The 23,496-nt window shown below is 44.2% G+C and overlaps 1 protein-coding gene across 1 annotated transcript in view; it reads left to right on the top strand.

The window, feature by feature from the left end:
- Positions 1-6,186: 6,186 nt before the first annotated feature.
- The window catches only part of stard15 (StAR-related lipid transfer (START) domain containing 15), a 47,292-nt gene continuing 29,982 nt past the window's right edge, over positions 6,187-23,496 (top strand). The window contains exon 1 of the mRNA XM_034182253.1: positions 6,187-6,490. Within this exon, the coding sequence (XP_034038144.1) occupies positions 6,344-6,490 (147 nt within the window). The 5' untranslated portion in view covers positions 6,187-6,343. The remainder of the gene's footprint in view (positions 6,491-23,496) is intronic.

The raw sequence follows: 23,496 nt of genomic DNA, 5'->3' as shown, positions 1-23,496 counted from the left end.
GTGTGTGTGTGTGTGTGTGTGTGTGTGTGTGTGTGTGTGTGTGTGTGTGTGTGTGTGTGTCTCTGTGTATGTGTGTCTCTCTGTGTCTATCTGTGTGTGTGTGTGTGTGTGCATGTCTCTGTGTGTGTGTCTGTGTGTGTGTCTCTGTGTGTGTCTGTGTATGTGTGTGTCTATCTGTGTGTGTGTGTGTCTCTGTGTATGTGTGTGTCTCTCTGTGTCTGTGTCTGTGTGTGTGTGTGTGTGTGTGTGTCTGTGTGTGTGTGTGTGTCTGTGTCTCTGTGTATGTGTGTGTCTCTCTGTGTCTATGTGTGTGTGTGTCCGTGTGTGTGTCTGTGTGTGTCTCTGTGCGTGTGTGTGTGTGTGTGTGTGTGTGTGTGTGTGTGTGTGTGTGTGCGCGCGCGTGTGTGTCTCTGTGTGTGGCTGTGCGTGTGTCTGTGTGTGTCTCTGTGTGTGTGTCTGTGTATGTCTGTCTGTGTGTGTCTGTGTGTGTGTCTGTGTGTGTCTCTATATGTGTGTCTGTGTATGTCTCTGTGTGTGTGTGTGTGTGTCTGTGTGTGTCTCTGTGTATGTGTGTGTCTCTCTCTGTCTATCTGTGTGTGTGTGTGTGTCTGTGTGTGTCTCTGTGTGTGTCTGTGTATGTCTCTGTGTGTGTGTGTGTCTGTGTGTGTGTCTCTGTGTATGTGTGTGTCTCTCTGTGTCTATGTGTGTGTGTGTGTGTCTCTGTGTGTGTGTGGCTGTGTGTGGCTGTGCGTGTGGCTGTGTGTGTGTGTGTGTGTGTGTGTGTGTGTGTGTGTGTGTGTGTGTCTCTGTGTGGCTGTGTGTGTCTCTCTGTGTATGTGCGTGTCTGTGTGTGTCTCTATGTGTGTGTCTGTGTATGTCTCTCTGTGTGTGTGTGTGTGTGTGTGTGTGTGTGTGTGTGTGTGTGTGTGTGTGTGTGTGTGTGTGTGTGTGTGTGTGTGTCTCATCTCTCTGTGTCTATCTGTGTGTGTGTGTTTCTGTCTGTGGCTGTGTTTCTCTGTGCGTGTGGCTGTGTGTGTGTGTGTGTGTGTGTGTGTGTGTGTGTGTGTGTGTGTGTGTGTGTGTGTGTGTGTGTGTGTGTGTGTGTGTGTCTCATCTCTCTGTGTCTATCTGTGTGTGTGTGTTTCTGTCTGTGGCTGTGTTTCTCTGTGCGTGTGGCTGTGTGTGTGTGTGTGTGTGTGTGTGTGTGTGTGTGTGTGTGTGTGTGTGTGTGTGTGTGTGTGTGTGTGTGTGTGTGTGTGTGTGTGTGTGTGTGTGTGTCTTTGGTATGTTGATATATTTTGGGTCAAGGATGAACGCCGTGAAAATGGAAAGTTGATAGAACAAATATTTTTGGAGATATTAGGGATATGAGGTAACAACAGTGAACAATGGACCTTGTCACCATGAATCAGTCGCTGGTAACCAGATGAGCTCTGAAGAAAGGAAATATCTCACTGTGAAACGCGACTTCAACTAAAGGGGACAAAGAATAAATACAATTATTTACAAAACTTTCTCATTTTAATTTCCTGCACTTTCAGTTAAAATCATTATAGAAACTTTGCAGAATTTATTATCACCCTTGAAAAATGTCAGCTACCTATTTTATAAACACAACCCATTCTAGAGCCAATGGATCCCCACAGAGAACATGCTAGTCATCAATATACATCCAATATATATGTGCACATTTATATATCTTTTTGTTTCTGCTTTGGGGAGAGTGGCTTAGTGGTTAGCACTGTTGCCTCACGGCATGAAGGTCATGGGATCGATTCCCACCTGTGGTCTTTCTGTGTGGAGTTTGCGTGTTCTCCCCATTTGTGTGGATTTTCTCCGGGTGCTCTGGCTTCCTCCCATATCCAAAGACACGCAGGTTAGGTGGACTAGAAACATTAAACTGTCCGTAGGTGTGAATGTGTTTGTTTGTCCGCGTACCCTGTCCAGGGTGAGTAGGATCACATGTACACTGTCAGTGTTAATTTAACGGTGTCAGTGTTAGTTTTACACTGGTGATTTTACTGTGTAATAAACATTGTATATAATGGATTTTGTATCACAGATTTTTCACTCACATCAGATAAAATGTCCCTTCTGATCGCAATGTATTTCCATTAAAAACCCCAAGCAGTCTGGACGTGCACAGTAACAGAGGTACAAATCAAAGTTCAACTCTGACACTTGCTGATTTGTGGAAAGTGGGACCGGAGTCATTTCTGTGATTAAAAGCATGGAAATATAAACCCAGAATGGACGTCATGTGACTAGCGGCGTGCCCACGGCGGCCATTACTAAGGGTGGAGAGAGCACCTTGAGCCAGTTATGGCACCTGTTAAACAGAAGCGAAATGAGAGGAAAAAGGCAGCCAGTGCTTCACCATCAACTGCACCAACTACGAAAACAGACAGGCAGTATTTAAATTTTAACAGTGTGGTTGGGGGGGATAGGGGGTGGTACTTTTGACCATGACTGAGGGTCAAAAGTCATAAATTCTGAATGGCTTTATATCTACTTGTAATAAAATGTTAGTAAAAATCATATATATGTTGTCATTAAAAGACGAGCAATAATATCACAGCGGAAAAAGCAGCAAGATAAATGACCACAATGTCAAGGCATACTTCAGATTTATATTTTAATACATAAGGATTTTTTATCCAGGCATGTATGGGTTCATTAGAGCTTTTAATCAGCTTGAATACAACTTACAAGGCTTCATTTATAAAAATCCATCGAAAATTATGATGACAGGAAAAAACATCACAGTAAATGAACAGAATGGCGTATTTTACCCAAATGTCCACACTTTACATTAGAAAGAGCAATTAAAGGGCTTTAAAGCAAGCCTACTTTTATTAAAATCTGTTAACAAATAGCGACAATAGAGCGAGAAAAGCAGCACAGTTTGTCATAATTTCCCCAAATTTCTGCATTTTACATAAAAGTTTTTTTTCACCCACACATGCATAGGTTCATTGGAAAGAGCTTTCAAAGGGCTTTAAAACAAGCCTGGATTTATTAAAATCCGTTAAGAAAAGTCCGTTGTATTATCAGTTTAAAAAAGTTAAAATTTGTAAGTGCACGTTGTTATGCGACGAGAAGCACAATTCGACAGAACATCGGGCTAATTCAGGCCGGTTGTCGGGCTGGAAAAACTTCTGCCATGATACCTGATCAGGCGTAGCCACGCCCCCCTTTGTACCTGAACAGCAGGTGTCACGTACTGATACCTTTAAGTGCAGTCAGAGGTCTTATTAACGTCTCAGGATCATTAAAGTATGATGCGTTCTGTTGCTTTCAGCCTGATGCTGGAATTCAAATTATACATGACAACATTTTTATCCATAATCAGTGCAGTTATCAGAAAAGAATATAATGAGCTGGTAAGTTGGTAATATAATGGTTGTGAAGGTTAGACCTTACCTGTGTGGAGCGCATTGAGGTAACTTTGTTGTGATTTGGCGCTAAATGAAATAAACTGAACTGAACTGAATGAGAAATATAATGAGAACCGACATCTTGTATTGTCATCAATAAAATATAGAAAAGTTGGAAAAAAAATCTGCCAAAAAGAAAAACATAAGATATGAAATTGATACGATTTTAAAACGCAAATAAACAATTAAGTAAATCTTCAATTACAAACCACACATTTTTATGTTTCATTTTTCTAACTAGCAGGTGGTTGTAGCATTTCCTACTGCACATGAAGGTAGCACGCCTGTGTTCAGGTGTGACTTTGACCGAAGATTCGTTCTGGAGAAGATGAGTCACTCGGACAAAACCTGCTCATTGTAGCTCCTAAAACAAGAGTAATTAAGAAATAAAGATAAAGATAAACTTTATTTATCCCGAAGGAAATTATTTTACCAGAGAATAGAAACAGCAAACAGTAAATTATGGTTTGTTAAATACACAATTACAGAAAGTGTTAGTTTTAAATAGAAATCAATCAATCTGTTTTTTTTACAATAAGTGCAACAGATTTATGCAAAATGACTGGAAGACATACTGCACAAGATGACTGACAACATTACATATGACTCTTAATAACTGAATAACTCTGTTCATTATGTATTCATCCTGCAGAAGGGGGAGGAGTTATACAGTCTGATTGCCACAGGTAGGAAGGACCTCCTTTGGTGTTCTGTGGAGCACCTTGATGGTCTCAGTCTGTGGCTCTGACATGCAAAACTGCAAAAATGCAAAACTTGCACTGTGCACAATGTCTCCAATCACAGCCACAGAAGCCTGTAATTTATTCTGTGTTGTCTGGGTGTCCTGGTGGCTCTCTTCACTCTTCTCCTTCTTGCACTCAGTTTTTGAGAACTGTCCACTCCACACAGATTTACCATATAGTGCCATAGTGTTTGTATTTCTTCATAACTGATGTAAATACTTGGTTAAATAAAGATTGAATTAAATTAAAATAAAGTCCAAGACATATTTAGTGGCAGCTTTTTAATTTAATTTAACCTTTATTTAACGAAGTTAGTCCCATTGAGATCAAGATCTCTTTTACAAGGGAGACCTGGACAATTCTAAAGTTTCCAATCCACCTTCACCATCAGAGAGCCTCGTCCACGACCACAAAAGACTCCAAGCTTTCATTGATGTTAAAGGGGGCAACAAGCAATATGAAGAACAGGGGGATGGAAACTTTTGAGGACAATTCTATGTGTGTGAAGAGCCCATCAAGTCAACATATTTAGAAAGACATTGATAAAATATTAACTTTTAGAATACTGTTAATATGTAGTCTAATTTCAATTTATCAATTGATACTTTTTTAAAACAAATTACTTGATTCAAGCATTACATGCTTTTAACAAAGGTTTTTTGTTCATAGATGATTAAATTAACTTCATATGGTAGGCTTCTTTTCCAGAGGATAAATGGTAAATGGACTGCATTTATATAGCACTTTTCCATCTGCATCAGACGCTCAAAGCGCTTTACAATAATGCTTCACATTCACCCCAATGTGAGGGTGCTGCCATACAAGGTACTCACTACACAATGGGAGTAACTAGGGGATTAAGGACCTTGCCCAAGGGCCCTTAGTGATTTTCCGGTCAAGCTGGGATTTGAACCGAGGATCCTCTGGTCTCAAGCCCAACGCTTAACCACTAGACCATCACCTCTTCCTCCACGCTGGGATAAAAGTGTTTATTTCAGGACTCATACTTTAGACAATTTTAATAAAAACACGATAAGTATGTAATTATTAAGGAAAAAAAAAACCCTGAATCTCTATTTCATATAGCTTAAGCAAAGATAACATTATATTATTTGAATCCCAGAAACAGCTGAAAATTACTTCAACGTATACACCTGACAGGAAACAGGAACACAGAGCAGCTTTTACTCAGAGGAAGTCAAAATCTGATCCAGGCACTCAAAGTTCTTCACAGTGATGCTTCACATTCAAATACACACACACACACACACACACACACACACACACACACACACACACACACACACACACACACACACACACACACACACACACATATATATATATATATCCTGCCTGCTCCTTTTCAGTTTGAACTGAATATTTTAATCTTGTTATTCTGAATAAATCTGAATCTGAAATTATATTCAAACCTGATCTTAATTTACTCATGGTATTTTTAAATACTCATAATATCCTTTATTTGATATAAATCTTTAATCTCTATTTGTATCAAATAAAGGAAGATCAATTCGAATTCTGTTTTAAAAAGTATCAAACAGCTTAATTTTTACCTCATTAAATAATGTTTTCTCCGTGTGAGATTCTTTAAAAATTATAAAGTTGTTAATTATGAACTTTTTTGAATAATAATGATGCTATCATTGTTATAATTGTGAATTTGTTCTTGTTTTGATTATGACAGAATTATGCTGTTACAGTAATTTACACCGTTTAATATAATTTGCACAAAATAATATGTAATCATATTATGGCCTAATTATTACTCAGAATCTCATAAGTTGAAAGAAAGATATTCATTAATAATGACTAAAAATGTTTACGTGCATACTTTGTAAAGTTTTGGTTTTGTAGGCTCAAGAGTGAGTGTTCTGACCTTCTGTCCTATCTGTGCAGAAGGATCAGAGGGGAGGTGATGAGGATCAGATAAAACGTCACAGACCTGATGATCTCAGCCTCTTTTTAGTCACAGTTTTATCTGGTTTACACGAGTTTGGAGACTTTTTGTTAATAAAAATCAGCTTAAAGCCGTTTTAAGCAGTTTAGTGTTTATTCAGTTGCTCACAACCAACTGATGACAGAGTGCTGTCTGAGATCTTAGACTTTGTGTTCTGTGCTGTTTTTGAGTTCTGGGAGTTTGACATGCCGGTCCAGATCCCGGATGACTCGGACTTCTCGTCATTCAAAGATCAGTGCCTGAGTTCAGAAGGCTGGAAAAGCCGCTACAACAAAGGAGGAGTGACAGTGTGGTGCCGAGAGGAGGAGAGCCGGACCGTCCAGAAACTCAAGGTGAGCGGCACCGAACCCAGCAACAGCAATCAACTACAGAAAGTACCAATAACCCATCAACAACAACAGCAATCAACTACAGAAAATAACAATAAACCATCAACAACAACAACAGCAGCAATCAACTACAGAAAATAACAATAAACCATCAACAACAACAGCAGTCAACTACAGAAAATAACAATAAACCATCAACAATAGCAAACAATTACAGAAAATAACAATAAACCATCAACAAGGTTGGGTAGGATTACTTTGAAATGTAATCCAAAAGTAATCAGATTACAAGTAATCCAAATGTACGTATGTACATACATACATGTAATCCACATGTATTCTTTCAAAGTAATCCTACCCAACCTTGACCATCAACAACAGCAATCAGTTACAGAAAATAACAATAAACCACCAACAACAGAAAAGAATTACAGAAAATAACAATAAACCATCAATAACAACAGCAATCAGCTACAGAAAATAAGAATAACCCATCAACAACAGCAAACAATTACAGAAAATACCAATAAACCTTCAACAGCAACAATCAACTACAGAAAGTACCAATAACCCATCAACAACAACAGCAATCAACTACAGAAAATAACAATAAACCATAAACAACAACAGCAATCAGCTACAGAAAATAACAATAAACCATCAACGATAGCAAACAATTACAGAAAATAACAATAAACCATCAACAAGGCTGGGTAGGATTACTTTGAAATGTAATCCAAAATTAATCAGATTACAAGTAATCCAAATGTATGTACATACATACATGTAATCCGCATGTATGTATGTACATACATACATGTAATCCACATGTATTCTTTCAAAATAATCCTACTCAACCTTGACCATCAACAACAGCAGTCAGTTACAAAAAATAACAATAAACCATCAACAACAAGAGCTATCAGCTACAGAAAATAACAATAACCCATCAACAACAACAGCAAACAATTACAGAAAATACCAATAAACCTTCAACAACAGCAACAATCAACTACAGAAAATACCAAATAAACCATCAACAACAGCAGCAATCAACTACAGAAAATAACAATAAACCATCAACAATAGCAAACAATTACAGAAAATAACAATAAACCATCAACAAGGTTGGGTAGGATTACTTTGAAATGTAATCCAAAAGTAATCAGATTACAAGAAATCCAAATGTACGTATGTACATACATACATGTAATCCACATGTATTCTTTCAAAGTAATCCTACCCAACCTTGACCATCAACAACAGCAATCAGTTACAGAAAATAACAATAAACCACCAACAACAGAAAAGAATTACAGAAAATAACAATAAACCATCAATAACAACAGCAATCAGCTACAGAAAATAAGAATAACCCATCAACAACAGCAAACAATTACAGAAAATACCAATAACCCATCAACAACAACAGCAATCAACTACAGAAAATAACAATAAACCATAAACAACAACAGCAATCAGCTACAGAAAATAACAATAAACCATCAACGATAGCAAACAATTACAGAAAATAACAATAAACCATCAACAAGGTTGGGTAGGATTACTTTGAAATGTAATCCAAAATTAATCAGATTACAAGTAATCCTAATGTATGTACATACATACATGTAATCCGCATGTATGTATGTACATACATACATGTAATCCGCATGTATGTATGTACATACATACATGTAATCCGCATGTATGTATGTACATACATACATGTAATCCACATGTATTCTTTCAAAATAATCCTACTCAGCCTTGACCATCAACAACAGCAGTCAGTTACAAAAAATAACAATAAACCATCAACAACAAGAGCTATCAGCTACAGAAAATAACAATAACCCATCAACAACAACAGCAATTACAGAAAATACCAATAAACCTTCAACAACAGCAACAATCAACTACAGAAAATACCAAATAAACCATCAACAACAGCAGCAATCAACTACAGAAAATACAAATAAGCCATCATCAACAGCAAACAATTACAGAAAATACCAATAAACCATCAACAACAACAGCAAACAACTACAGAAAATACCAATACACCATCAACAACAGCAGCAATCAATTACAGAAAATACTAATAAACCATCATCAACAACAGCAATCAACTACAGAAAATACCAATAATCCATCACCAACAGCAGCAATCAACTACAGAAAATAACAATAAACCATCACCAACAGCAAACAATTACAGAAAATAACAATAAACCATCAACAACAACAGCAATCAGATACAGAAAATAACAATAGACCATCAACAATAGCAAACAATTACAGAAAATAACAATAAACCATCAACAATGTTGGGTAGGATTACTTTGAAATGTAATCCAAAAGTAATCAGATTACAAGTAATCCAAATGTATGTACATACATACATGTAATCCACATGTATTCTTTCAAAAATAATCCTACTCAACCTTGACCATCAACAACAGCAGTCAGTTACAGAAAATAACAATAAACCATCAACAACAGAAAACAATTACAGAAAATAACAATAAACCATCAACAACAGCAATCAGCTACAGAAAATAACAATAAACCATCAACAACAGCAATCAGATACAGAAAATAACAATAGACCATCAATAATAGCAAACAATTACAGAAAATAACAATAAACCATCAACAATGTTGGGTAGGATTACTTTGAAATGTAATCCAAAAGTAATCAGATTACAAGTAATCCAAATGTATGTACATACATACATGTAATCCACATGTATTCTTTCAAAAATAATCCTACTCAACCTTGACCATCAACAACAGCAGTCAGTTACAGAAAATAACAATAAACCATCAACAACAGAAAACAATTACAGAAAATAACAATAAACCATCAACAACAGCAATCAGCTACAGAAAATAACAATAAACCATCAACAATAGCAAACAATTACAGAAAATAACAATAAACCATCAACAAGGTTGGGTAGGATTACTTTGAAATGTAATCCAAAAGTAATCAGATTATAAGTAATCCAAATGTATGTACATACATACATGTAATCCACATGTATTCTTTCAAAATAATCCTACTCAACCTTGACCATCAACAACAGCAGTCAGTTACAAAAAATAACAATAAACCAACAACAAGAGCTATCAGCTACAGAAAATAACAATAACCCATCAACAACAACAGCAAACAATTACAGAAAATACCAATAAGCCTTCAACAACAGCAACAATCAACTACAGAAAATACCAAATAAACCATCAACAACAGCAGCAATCAACTACAGAAAATACAAATAAGCCATCATCAACAGCAAACAATTACAGAAAATACCAATAAACCATCAACAACAACAGCAAACAACTACAGAAAATACCAATACACCATCAACAACAGCAGCAATCAATTACAGAAAATACTAATAAACCATCATCAACAACAGCAATCACCTACAGAAAATACCAATAAACCATCACCAACAGCAAACAATTACAGAAAATAACAATAAACCATCAACAACAACAGCAATCAGATACAGAAAATAACAATAGACCATCAACAATAGCAAACAATTACAGAAAATAACAATAAACCATCAACAATGTTGGGTAGGATTACTTTGAAATGTAATCCAAAAGTAATCAGATTACAAGTAATCCAAATGTATGTACATACATACATGTAATCCCCATGTATTCTTTCAAAAATAATCCTACTCAACCTTGACCATCAACAACAGCAGTCAGTCACAGAAAATAACAATAAACCATCAACAACAGAAAACAATTACAGAAAATAACAATAAACCATCAACAACAGCAATCAGCTACAGAAAATAACAATAAACCATCAACAATAGCAAACAATTACAGAAAATAACAATAAACCATCAACAAGGTTGGGTAGGATTACTTTGAAATGTAATCCAAAAGTAATCAGATTACAAGTAATCCAAATGTATGTACATACATACATGTAATCCACATGTATTCTTTCAAAATAATCCTGTTGTGAAAGTGTAGGAACACGGACCCACAACAGGGGGCGCTAAATGAACGGACAATGGATAAGCCAAACAGTAACAATTTAATGTTGTGAAGTGCACAACGGAATACAGACAAACACAGTTTTGGTACCACAGACAATTAAATGTTGAGTGACGTGTGGGCAGGCTTGAGGATAGGAGACGTCCGTCTAGAACTGAGCCAATTAGCTAAACTGCAGGATTATCTTACAGACATAAAGACATGGATGACCTCTAATTTCCTGCTTTTAAACTCAGATAAAACTGAAGTTATTGTACTTGGCCCCACAAATCTTAGAAACATGGTGTCTAACCAGATCCTTACTCTGGATGGCATTACCCTGACCTCTAGTAATACTGTGAGAAATCTTGGAGTCATTTTTGATCAGGATATGTCATTCAAAGCGCATATTAAACAAATATGTAGGACTGCTTTTTTGCATTTACGCAATATCTCTAAAATTAGAAAGGTCTTGTCTCAGAGTGATGCTGAAAAACTAATTCATGCATTTATTTCCTCTAGGCTGGACTATTGTAATTCATTATTATCAGGTTGTCCTAAAAGTTCCCTAAAAAGCCTTCAGTTAATTCAAATGCTGCAGCTAGAGTACTGACGGGGACTAGAAGGAGAGAGCATATCTCACCCATATTGGCCTCTCTCATTGGCTTCCTGTTAATTCTAGAATAGAATTTAAAATTCTTCTTCTTACTTATAAGGTTTTGAATAATCAGGTCCCATCTTATCTTAGGGACCTCGTAGTACCATATCACCCCAATAGAGTGCTTCGCTCTCAGACTGCAGGCTTACTTGTAGTTCCTAGGGTTTGTAAGAGTAGAATGGGAGGCAGAGCCTTCAGCTTTCAGGCTCCTCTCCTGTGGAACCAGCTCCCAATTCAGATCAGGGAGACAGACATCCTCTCTACTTTTAAGATTAGGCTTAAAACTTTCCTTTTTGCTAAAGCTTATAGTTAGGGCTGGATCAGGTGACCCTGAACCATCCCTTAGTTATGCTGCTATAGATGTAGACTGCCTGGGGGTTCCCATGATGCACTGTTTCTTTCTCTTTTTGCTCTGTATGCACCACTCTGCATTTAATCATTAGTGATCGATCTCTGCTCCCCTCCACAGCATGTCTTTTTCCTGGTTCTCTCCCTCAGCCCCAACCAGTCCCAGCAGAAGACTGCCCCTCCCTGAGCCTGGTTCTGCTGGAGGTTTCTTCTTGTTAAAAGGGAGTTTTTCCTTCCCACTGTAGCCAAGTGCTTGCTCACAGCGGGTCGTTTTGACCGTTGGGGTTTTACATAATTATTGTATGGCCTTGCCTTACAATATAAGGCACCTTGGGGCAACTGTTTGTTGTGATTTGGCGCTATATAAAAAAAAATTGATTGATTGATTGATTGATTGATTGATAAACTGGCGACTTGGATCGGGCTGCACCAGAACTGGTGCAGTTGAGAACCGGCGTTTCAACTCCCTAAACGTGGCTTCGCACTGATCCGACCAGGTGAAGGGGACTTTTGTGGAGGTCAGGGCTGTCAGGGGACTAACCACCTGACTATAGCCCTTGATGAACCTCCGGTAAAAATTAGCAAAACCGAGGAACTGTTGCAGTTTCCTACGGTTTGTTGGTTGGGGCCAGTCTCTCACCGCCGCTACCTTGGCCGGATCGGGTGCGATGGAGTTTGAGGAGATGATGAACCCCAGGAAGGACAAAGAAGTACGGTGGAACTCGCACTTCTCGCCCTTCACAAACAGCCGGTTCTCCAACAACCGTTGCAGGACCTGACGTACATGCGTAACATGAGTCTCAGGATCCGGGGAAAAGATGAGTATATCGTCTAGATATACGAAGACAAACCAATGCAGGAAGTCCCGCAAGACATTGTTTACTAAGGCTTGGAACGTCGCGGGGGCGTTTGTGAGGCCGAACGGCATGACCAGGTACTCAAAGTGACCTAACGGGGTGTTAAATGCCGTCTTCCATTCATCTCCCTTCCGGATCCGAACCAGGTGGTACGCATTCCTAAGATCCAGTTTTGTGAATATTTGGGCTCCATGCAGGGGTGTGAACACTGAATCTAACAGGGGCAGAGGGTATTGGTTGCGAACCGTGATCTCGTTCAGCCCCCTGTAATCAATGCATGGACGTAGTCCACCGTCTTTCTTGCCCACAAACAAGAAACCAGCACCCATCTGGGAGGTGGAGTTCTGTATCAGCCCGGCAGCTAATGAGTCCTGGATGTAGGTCTCCATTGATTCGCGTTCAGGATGTGAGAGGTTGTACAGCCTACTGGATGGGTACTCAACGCCCGGGATCAAATCAATGGCACAATCGTACGGACGGTGCGGGGGAAGGGTGAGCGCCAGATTCTTTTTGAAAATGTCAGCAAGATCATGGTACTCACTTGGCACTGCCGTCAGATTGGGAGGGACTTTGACCTCCTCACTAGCTGTCACACCAGGCGGAACCGAGGATCCGAGACATTCCCGGTGGCAGGTTTCGCTCCACTGAGCCACAACCACAGACAGCCAATCAATCCGGGGATTGTGCTTTATCATCCAAGGATAGCCCAAAATCACACGGGAGGTAGAAGGTGTTACATAAAACACAATCTCCTCCCTGTGATTACCAGACACCACCAGTGAAACTGGTGGTGTCTGGTAATCCCTTCCCTTGCCCATCTGCTGTCCAGCAGATTCACTTCCGACCCCGTGTCTACCAGTGCTGGGGCGTGAAGGGTCAGATCCCAACTCAGGATCGTAACTAGGATGCGTGCAGATTTACGGGGTCTCCCTGCGTGTGTATTATGGCCCACCTTTAGCCCAGCTTCTAAGGGCGGACGTTGTCGTTTAACCGTTTGGGGCAGTTCCTCTGTAGATGCTCACTCGAGCCACAGAAAAAACACTCCCCGCGGACCAGCCTCCGTTGTCTGAGCTTTGTATTGACTTTAGCCCTGCTCGTGTCCATAGCTTCGTCAGCAGGGGGAGCTGTTGCCACACATGAGTCACGGGCTGTGGAGCGTGGGGAAGACGGCACCCTTTCGGACCCGGAAGGAAGAGGGACGGCTCGTGCCCGGCCACGCCCCCCGCCCTGCTTCCGACGGTGTTCCTCTAATCGGTTATCTAATTGTATAACCAGATCAACAAGCCCATCGAAATCCCGCGGTTCATCCTTAGCCAGTAAATGCTCCTTCAGGACCGGAGACCGTCCGTTTATGAAGGCGGCGCGGAGTGCAATGTTGTTCCAGCCGGACCTCGCAGCCGCGATGCGGAAGTCGACTGCATACTCCGCTGCACTCTGACGCCCCTGTCTGATTGACAGCAACAAGTTTGATGCGGATTCGCCTCTATGGGGGGTGATCAAAAACCTGCTTGAACTCCCTCACAAACCCAGTATACGTCGTTAGGAGCCCAGGCGCGCGCCTCTCCTCGAAGCAGAATTATTACGTAAGCCACCCGGCTGGCGTCTGACTCATACATGACGGGACGCTGTAAAAAGCGAGCACTGCATTAAGAAGTCCGCGCACGTTTCGACACAGCCTCCGTACGGCTCCGGAGGGCTTATGTAAGCTTCAGGGGATGGTGGGGGGGGTTCGTTGAACAACCAGCAGAATGTCTGTCTCAGGCCTCCGGTCAGCGGGAAGAGGTGCTGCAGCAGCGCCCTGAGCCTGCGCTTCCACCCGGGCGGTGAGAGCCTCCATCCTCCGATTGAGAATCACATTCTGCTCGGTGACTAAGTCCAGCCGAGCAGTGAAAGCAGTAAAGATTTGCTGCAGCTCACCTAACATGCCTCCTGCTGACGCCTGTTCACCTCGCTCTTCCATTGGCTGTTCAAGCGATGGTTGACGCCCCTCGGGATCCATGACGCTGGCCGAGAAATCCTGTTGTGAAAGTGTAGGAACACGGACCCACAACAGGGGGCGCTAAATGAACAGACAATGGATAAGCCAAACAGTAACAATTTAATGTTGTGAAGTGCACAACGGAATACAGACAAACACAGTTTTGGTACCACAGACAATTAAATGTTGAGTGACGTGTGGGCAGGCTTGAGGATAGGAGACGTCCGTCTAGAACCGAGCCGGATCCCACGCAGCCTTCACCGCCAACGGATCTGAAGAACACCGGAGCCGCCAAGTCCTGGAGCCCCAGGTGGCCACCGTCTCCAGCTGTCAGACCGGGTATTGCTGGCAGAGAACAGAAACAGTTTAGATGAGTGTGAGTTCGCACACTCAGTAATTCCACCGTCTGTGTTCTCTAGGAAGGGAGCACCTCCACCTCCAATCACACACTCGTGCAGCTCCTGTCTAACCACTTATCTGGTTGGAGTGTCAAGCGAAGCCGTCGCTGATCACATCAAATGCCAATTCCCCAAATAAGGCAACACCACAGGAAAATGGCTGCAAAAAGAGTTCAGACTATTTGTCAGAGTTGAATACAGCAGAGAAGTTACCTCCAAGGTAGCTGATTTCTCGGCGGGGAGGTGGAGTTGCAGTCCAGCCTTTATGGTGGTGGTGGTATGATGTGAATGAGTGACAGCTGGTGCTGATGACGGGTGACAGCTGTCACTCCCGGTTGCTATGACGCCCTCGTGCTTAAAGCCCGCACTTCAAGCAGGGCGCCATCTGGTGGTGGTGGGCCAGCAGTACCTCCTCTTCAGCGGCCCACACAACAAATCCTACTCAACCTTGACCATCAACAACAGCAATCAGTTACAGAAAATAACAATAAACCATCAACAACAGAAAACAATTATAGAAAATAACAATAAACCATCAACAACAACAGCAATCAGCTACAGAAAATAACAATAACCCATCAACAACAACAGCAAACAGTTACAGAAAATACCAATAAACCTTCAACAACAGCAACAATCAACTACAGAAAATACCTAATAAACCATCAACAACTGTTGTGTGGGCCGCTGAAGAGGAGGTACTGCTGGCCCACCACCACCAGAGGGCGCCCCGCCTGGAGTGCGGGCTCCAGGCACCAGAGGGTGCTGCCGCCTCACAGGAGCAGCCCAGGTGACAGCCGTCACCCATCACCTGAAACAGCTGACATCCATCAGCTGAGGGATATATCAGCTGGACGGCATCTCCATCTCATTGCCGAAATATCGTTCTACCAGGAAGGTAACGCACTCAGCCAGTCATCTCATTTCTGAGGAATAACCTTTTTGCTTGTGCTTAAGACAGCTGAAGACTGTATTAGATTCATATCGGATAAGTACCCTACACTGCAGTATTGTTTGTGACTAGAGGTGGAGGTGGTGTTTCCACCCTACGTGTTGCTGGGTGCAGCCGCACCCACATCTGACTGTTTCTGTTCCTCGCCAGCAGTACCGGATCCGACGAGCGGAGGCAGTGGCCACCTGGGAGTTCGGGACTTGGCGGCTCCAGTATTCCCGGGGTTCGGTGGCAGAGGAAATCGGGTGGTTCCGGTTCAACTCGGACGGACGTCTCCTATCGTCGAGCCTGCCCACACGACACCAGTGGAATTGGTTTATTTTTACAATTGTGATCTGTTGTGTTTGTTGTGCGAATTCACAACAGTAAAACCTTGTTATTTGACTTCTTCATTGTCCGTTCATTTGCGCCCCCTGTTGTGGGTCCGTGTTCCTCACTTTCCCCAACAGGATATCTCGGCCAACGTCATGGATCCCGAGGGGCGTCAACCGGCTGTTGAACGGCCAATGGAAGAACAGGACGCGCAGGCGTCCGCAGGAGGGGTAATCGGTGAGTTGCAGCGGATCCTCACCGCTTTCACGACTCGGTTAGATTTGATGACCGAGCAGAACGTCCTCCTTAACCGCAGGGTGGAGGCTCTCGCCGCGCAGGTGGAAGCGCGCCCTCCGGGCGCCGCTGCGGCTCTCCCTCCCGTGGACCCTGTGCGTAACATTGACGTTCCACTGGTCGTTCAACGACCCCTCCCACCTTCCCCGGAAGCATACATAAGCCCCCCAGAGCCGTACGGAGGCTGTGTGGAGACGTGCGCGAATTTCCTTATGCAGTGTTCGCTCGTCTTCGCACAGCGTCCAGTTATGTACGCGACCGATGCTAGCAAGGTAGCTTATGTAATAAACCTGCTTCGCAGCAAGGCACGCGCTTGGGCTACAGCGCTCTGGGAGCAAAATTCACGGCTCCTTCAGACATATGATGGGTTTGTGAGGGAGTTCAGAACCGTGTTCGATCACCCTAATAGAGGAGAAACCGCTTCAACTGTGCTACTGTCGATGAGACAGGGGCGTCGGAGCGCAGCTGCCTATGCAGTCGACTTCCGCATCGCGGCTGCGAGGTCTGGCTGGAATAGCACTGCCCTCCGCGCCGCATTTGTAAACGGACTGTCATTGGTTCTTAAGGAGCACCTGGTGGCTAAGGACGAACCGCGGGATTTAGATGGGCTCATCGATCTTGTCATACGGTTAGACAACCAGTTAGAAGAACGTCGGCGGGAACGAGACGAAGGGCATGGCCGGGCACGCGCCGTCCCTCTCCCTTCCGGTTCCGACCGCGCTCCGCCTTCCCCACGCTCCACGGCCCCTGCGCTCCATGGGGCCACAGCTCCCCCTACTGACGAAGCTATGGACACGAGTAGGGCAACATTTAGGGCACCAGATGCACAGAGGAGGCGGGCCCACGGAGCTTGTTTTGTTTGTGGCTCGATAGAGCACCACGTAAGAGACTGCCCCGAGCGGTTAAACACCAACGCCCGCCCCTAGAGACTGGGCTAGGGGTGGGCCAAGACATTCACGTGGGACACACCCACATCGCCACACGACTCCCAGTTACGATCCTTTATGAGGACTCAACCCTGAAGGCCCCAGCACTGGTGGACACGGGCTCGGAGGGGAATCTGTTGGACAGCAGATGGGCTAGGGAGGTGGGGCTCCCTCTGGTGGCGCTCACCTCGCCTGTGCAGGTGCGGGCACTAGATGGCTCCCTACTCCCTCCGATCACGCATAAGACACCACCTGTAACTCTGGTGGTGTCAGGAAATCACCGGGAGGAGATCGAGTTTTTTGTGACTCCTGCTACCTCCCGTGTGATTTTAGGGTTCCCCTGGATGGTAAAACACAATCCCCGGATCGATTGGCCGTCCGGGGTAGTGGTGCAGTGGAGCGAGACCTGCCATCGGGCGTGTTTAGGTTCCTCGGTTCCTCCCGGCTCCCAGGCTAAGGAGGAGGTCAGAGTCCCGCCCAATTTGGGGACGGTGCCGGTGGAGTACCATGACCTTGTCGACGTGTTCAGCAAGGATCTGGCGCTCACCCTTCCCCCCCACCGTCCTTATGATTGTGCCATTGATTTGGTTCCGGGCAGTGAGTTCCCGTCCAGCAGGCTGTACAACCTCTCACGGCCTGAGCGCGAATCAATGGAGACCTACATCCGGGACTCGTTAGCCGCCGGGTTGATCCGGAATTCCACCTCCCCGATGGGTGCAGGTTTCTTTTTTGTGGGTAAAAAAGACGGCGGACTTCGTCCATGCATTGATTATAGGGGGCTGAACGAGATCACGGTTCGCAATCGATACCCGTTGCCCCTGTTGGATTCAGTGTTCACGCCCCTGCATGGAGCCCGAATATTCACTAAGCTCGATCTTAGAAATGCGTATCACCTGGTTTGGATCCGGAAGGGAGATGAGTGGAAGACGGCATTTAACACCCCGTTAGGTCACTTTGAGTACCTGGTCATGCCGTTCGGTCTCACCAACGCTCCCGCGACTTTCCAAGCGTTGGTTAATGATGTCTTGCGGGATTTCCTGCACTGGTTCGTCTTCGTATACCTAGACGATATACTCATCTTTTCTCCGGACCCTGAGACCCATGTTAGGCATGTACGTCAGGTCCTACAGCGGTTGTTGGAGAACCGACTGTTTGTGAAGGGCGAGAAGTGTGAGTTCCACCGCACGTCTTTGTCCTTCCTGGGGTTCATCATCTCCTCCAACTCCGTCGCTCCTGATCCGGCCAAGGTTGCGGCGGTGAGAGACTGGCCCCAACCCACAAGCCGTAGGAAGCTGCAACAGTTCCTCGGCTTCGCTAATTTCTATAGGAGGTTCATTAAGGGCTACAGTCAGGTAGTTAGCCCCCTGACAGCCCTGACCTCTCCAAAAGTCCCCTTCACCTGGTCGGATCGTTGCGATGCCGCGCTCAAGGAGTTGAAACGTCGGTTCTCGTCTGCACCCGTTCTGGTGCAGCCCGATCCTAGTCGCCAGTTGGTGGTTGAAGTGGACGCCTCGGACTCAGGGATAGGAGCCGTGCTGTCCCAGAGCGGGAAGACCGATAAGGTCCTTCACCCGTGTGCCTATTTTTCCCGCAGGTTGACCCCGGCCGAACGGAACTATGACGTCGGCAATCGAGAACTCCTTGCGGTGAAAGAGGCTCTTGAGGAGTGGAGACATCTGTTGGAGGGAACGTCCGTGCCATTCACGGTTTTCACTGACCACCGGAACCTGGAGTATATCAGGACCGCCAAGCGGCTGAATCCCAGGCAAGCCCGCTGGTCACTGTTCTTCGGCCGTTTTGACTTCCGGATCACCTACCGTCCCGGGACCAAGAACCAGAGATCGGATGCCTTGTTCCGGGTACATGAAGATGAGGTCAAAACGGAGCCGTCGGATCCCCCGGATCCCATCATCCCGGAGTCCACTATCGTGGCCACCCTCACCTGGGACATGGAGAAGACCGTCCGGGAGGCCCTGGCACGAAGCCCGGACCCCGGAACCGGGCCGAAGAACAGGCTCTACGTCCCACCAGAAGCTAGGGCTGCGGTCCTGGACTTCTGTCACGGTTCTAAGCTCTCCTGTCATCCTGGGGTGCGAAGAACCGTGGCGGTCGTCCGGCAGCGCTTCTGGTGGGCATCCCTGGAGACCGACGTCCGGGACTATATCCAGGCCTGTACCACCTGCGCCAGGGGCAAAGCCGACCACCGCATGTCCTCGGGTTTGCTACAGCCGCTGCCCGTACCTCATCGCCCCTGGTCTCACATCGGCCTGGATTTTGTCACGGGCCTCCTGCCGTCCCAGGGAAACACCGTCATCCTCACGATAGTGGACCGATTCTCCAAGGCGGACCACTTCGTGGCCCTCCCAAAGCTCCCAACGGCCCAGGAGACAGCGGACCTCCTGGTCCACCACGTCGTCCGGCTGCATGGGATACCATCAGACATCGTCTCCGATCGCGGTCCCCAGTTCTCCTCGCAAGTCTGGAGGAGTTTCTGCCGGGAACTGGGGGCCACGGTCAGTCTCTCGTCCGGGTATCACCCCCAAACCAATGGGCAAGCAGAACAGGCCAACCAGGAGATGGAGCAGACACTACATTGTGTGACAGCCGCGCACCCGGCGGCCTGGAGTACTCATCTGGCCTGGATCGAGTACGCCCACAACAGTCAAGTGTCGTCAGCCACCGGCCTCTCCACTTTTGAGGTGTGTTTGGGGTATCAGCCCCCATTGTTCCCGGTGGTTGAGGGAGAGGTCGGTGTGCCCTCGGTCCAGGCCCACCTGCGGAAGTGCCGTCGGGTGTGGCGTGCCGCCCGTTCTGCTTTATTGAGGGCCCGGGCGAGGGCTAAGGCCCATGCAGACCGGCGGCGGACCCCGGCCCCTACGTATCGCCCCGGGCAGGAAGTGTGGCTATCCACCAAGGACATACCACTGCAAGTAGCCTCCCCGAAACTCAAAGAGCGATACATAGGACCGTATAAAATCCTCCAAATCGTCAATCCCGCCTCACACTGCGGATCCATCCTGAATTCCATGTGTCCAGAATCAAGCCACATCACACTTCACCCCTCTGTACTCCCGGTCCGGCGCCACCTCCTGCCCGGATCATCGACGGCGAGCCGGCTTGGACCGTGCGCCGGCTTCTGGATGTCCGACGGATGGGCCGGGGTTTTCAATACCTGGTGGACTGGGAGGGGTACGGCCCCGAAGAACGCTCCTGGGTGAAAAGGAGCTTCATCCTGGACCCGGCCCTCCTGGCCGACTTCTACCGCCGCCACCCGGGCAAGCCCGGTCGGGCGCCAGGAGGCGCCCGTTGAGGGGGGGGTCCTGTTGTGTGGGCCGCTGAAGAGGTGGTACTGCTGGCCCACCACCACCAGAGGGCGCCCCGCCTGGAGTGCGGGCTCCAGGCACCAGAGGGCGCTGCCGCCTCACAGGAGCAGCCCAGGTGACAGCCGTCACCCATCACCTGAAACAGCTGACATCCATCAGCTGAGGGGTATATCAACTGGACGGCATCTCCATCTCATTGCCGAGATATCGTTCTACCAGGAAGGTAACGCACTCAGCCAGTCATCTCATTTCTGAGGAATAACCTTTTTGCTTGTGCTTAAGACAGCTGAAGACTGTACTAGATTCATATCGGATAAGTACCCTACACTGCAGTATTGTTTGTGACTAGAGGTGGAGGTGGTGTTTCCACCCTACGTGTTGCTGGGTGCAGCCGCACCCACATCTGACTGTTTCTGTTCCTCGCCAGCAGTACCGGATCCGACGAGCGGAGGCAGTGGCCACCTGGGAGTTCGGGACTTGGCGGCTCCAGTATTCCCGGGGTTCGGTGGCAGAGGAAATCGGGTGGTTCCGGTTCGACTCGGACGGACGTCTCCTATCGTCGAGCCTGCCCACACGACACCAGTGGAATTGGTTTATTTTTACAATTGTGATCTGTTGTGTTTGTTGTGCGAATTCACAACAGTAAAACCTTGTTATTTGACTTCTTCATTGTCCGTTCATTTGCGCCCCCTGTTGTGGGTCCGTGTTCCTCACTTTCCCCAACAACAACAGCAGCAATCAACTACAGAAAATACAAATAAGCCATCATCAACAGCAAACAATTACAGAAAATAACAGTAACCCATCAACAACAGCAAACAATTACAGAAAATAACAATAAACCATCAACAAGGTTGGGTAGCATTACTTTGAAATGTAATCCAAAAGTAATCAGATTACAAGTAATCCAAATGTATGTACATACATACATGTAATCCACATGTATTCTTTCAAAGTAATCCTACCCAACCTTGACCATCAACAACAGCAATCAATTACAGAAAATAACAATAAACCATCAACAACAGAAAACAATTATAGAAAATAACAATAAACCATCAACAACAGCAACAATCAACTACAGAAAATATCTAATAAACCATCAACAACAGCAGCAATCAACTACAGAAAATACAAATAAGCCATCATCAACAGCAAACAATTACAGAAAATAAAAATAACCCATCAACAACAGCAAACAATTACAGAAAATAACAATAACCCATCACCAACAGCAGCAATCAACTACAGAAAATAACAATAAACCATCAACAACAGCAATCAGTTACAGAAAATAACAATAAACCATCAACTTCAGAAAACAATTACAAAAAATAATAATAAACCATCAACAACAACAGCAATCAGCTACAGAAAATAACAAGAACCCATCAACAACAGCAAACAATTACAGAAAATACCAATAAACCTCCAACAACAGCAACAATCAACTACAGAAAATACCAAATAAACCATCAACAACAGCAATCAATTATAGAAATACCATAACCCATCAACAACAGCAGCAATCAACTACAGAAAATACCAGTAAACCATCAACAACAGCAGCAATCAACTACAGAAAATACAAATAAACCATCAACAACAGCAAACAATTACAGAAAATACCAATAGCCCATCAACAACAGCAATCAATTACAGAAAATGCCAATAACCCATCAACAACAGCAAACAATTACAGAAAATACCAATAACCAATCAACAACAGCAACAGTCAACTACAGAAATTACCAATAACCCATCAACAACAACAGCAACAGTCAACTACAGAAATTAACAATAACCCATCAACAACAACAACAGCAGTCAACTACAATAAACCCTCAACAACAACAGCAATCAATTACAGAAAATACCAATAAACCATCATCAACAACAACAATCAATTACAGAAAATACCAATAACCCATCAACAACAACAGCAATCAACTACAGAAAATACCAATAAACCATCAACAACAGCAGCAATCAACTACAGAAAATACCAATAAACCATCATCAACAACAGCAATCAATTACAGAAAATACCAATAAACCATAATCAACAACAGCAATCAATTACGGAAAATACTAATAACCCATCAACAATGGTCAACTACAGAAATTACCACTAACCCATCAACAACAACAGCAGTCAACTACAGAAATTACCAATAAACCATTAACAACAACAGCAATCAACTACAGAAAATACCAATAACCCATCAACAACAACAGCAATCAACTATAGAAAACATTATTAATTCATCAACAACAATTACAAAAAAAAATAATCCATCAACTTCAGCAATTAATATCTGTCAGCTTCTGCCCCCGTCCAGGTTTCGTATCTGGGTTTGTCCCCTGTTTTGGTCCAGGTTCCCTCTGATTGTTCTGCTGTTTTATTTTTCATATGTTTATACTTTAGTCACTTAGGTTTAGTCTTAGTTTGGTTCTGTTTATTTCTTTTTTGTGTGTTATACCTTTGTCATTGGTTTTATTCTCTGTTTACCATTTATGTTTTTGTGTAGTCAGTAGTTGCATTATCTGTTATTCTTTTGCCATTGTGAGTTCCGTTCTACAACCCCTGGCAAAAATTATGGAATCACCGGCCTCAGAGCATGTTCATTCAGTTGTTTAATTTTGTAGAAAAAAAGCAGATCACAGACATGACACAAAACTAAAGTCATTTCAAATGGCAACTTTCTGGCTTTAAGAAACACTATAAGAAATCAAGAAAAAAAGATTGTGGCAGTCAGTAACGGTTACTTTTTTAGACCAAGCAGAGGAAAAAAATATGGAATCACTCAATTCTGAGGAAAAAATTATGGAATCACCCTGTAAATTTTCATCCCCCAAATTAACACCTGCATCAAATCAGATCTGCTCATTGACATTGACCCTATGTGTCTTTTTGCAAGGAATGTTTTTGCAGTTTTTGCTCTATGG

The sequence above is a fragment of the Thalassophryne amazonica genome, chromosome 11, assembly GCF_902500255.1.
Source record: "Thalassophryne amazonica chromosome 11, fThaAma1.1, whole genome shotgun sequence".
Classification (NCBI taxonomy): domain Eukaryota; kingdom Metazoa; phylum Chordata; class Actinopteri; order Batrachoidiformes; family Batrachoididae; genus Thalassophryne; species Thalassophryne amazonica.
Note: the sequence above shows the minus strand (reverse complement) of the source record. Positions and strands in the feature narration are given on the sequence as shown.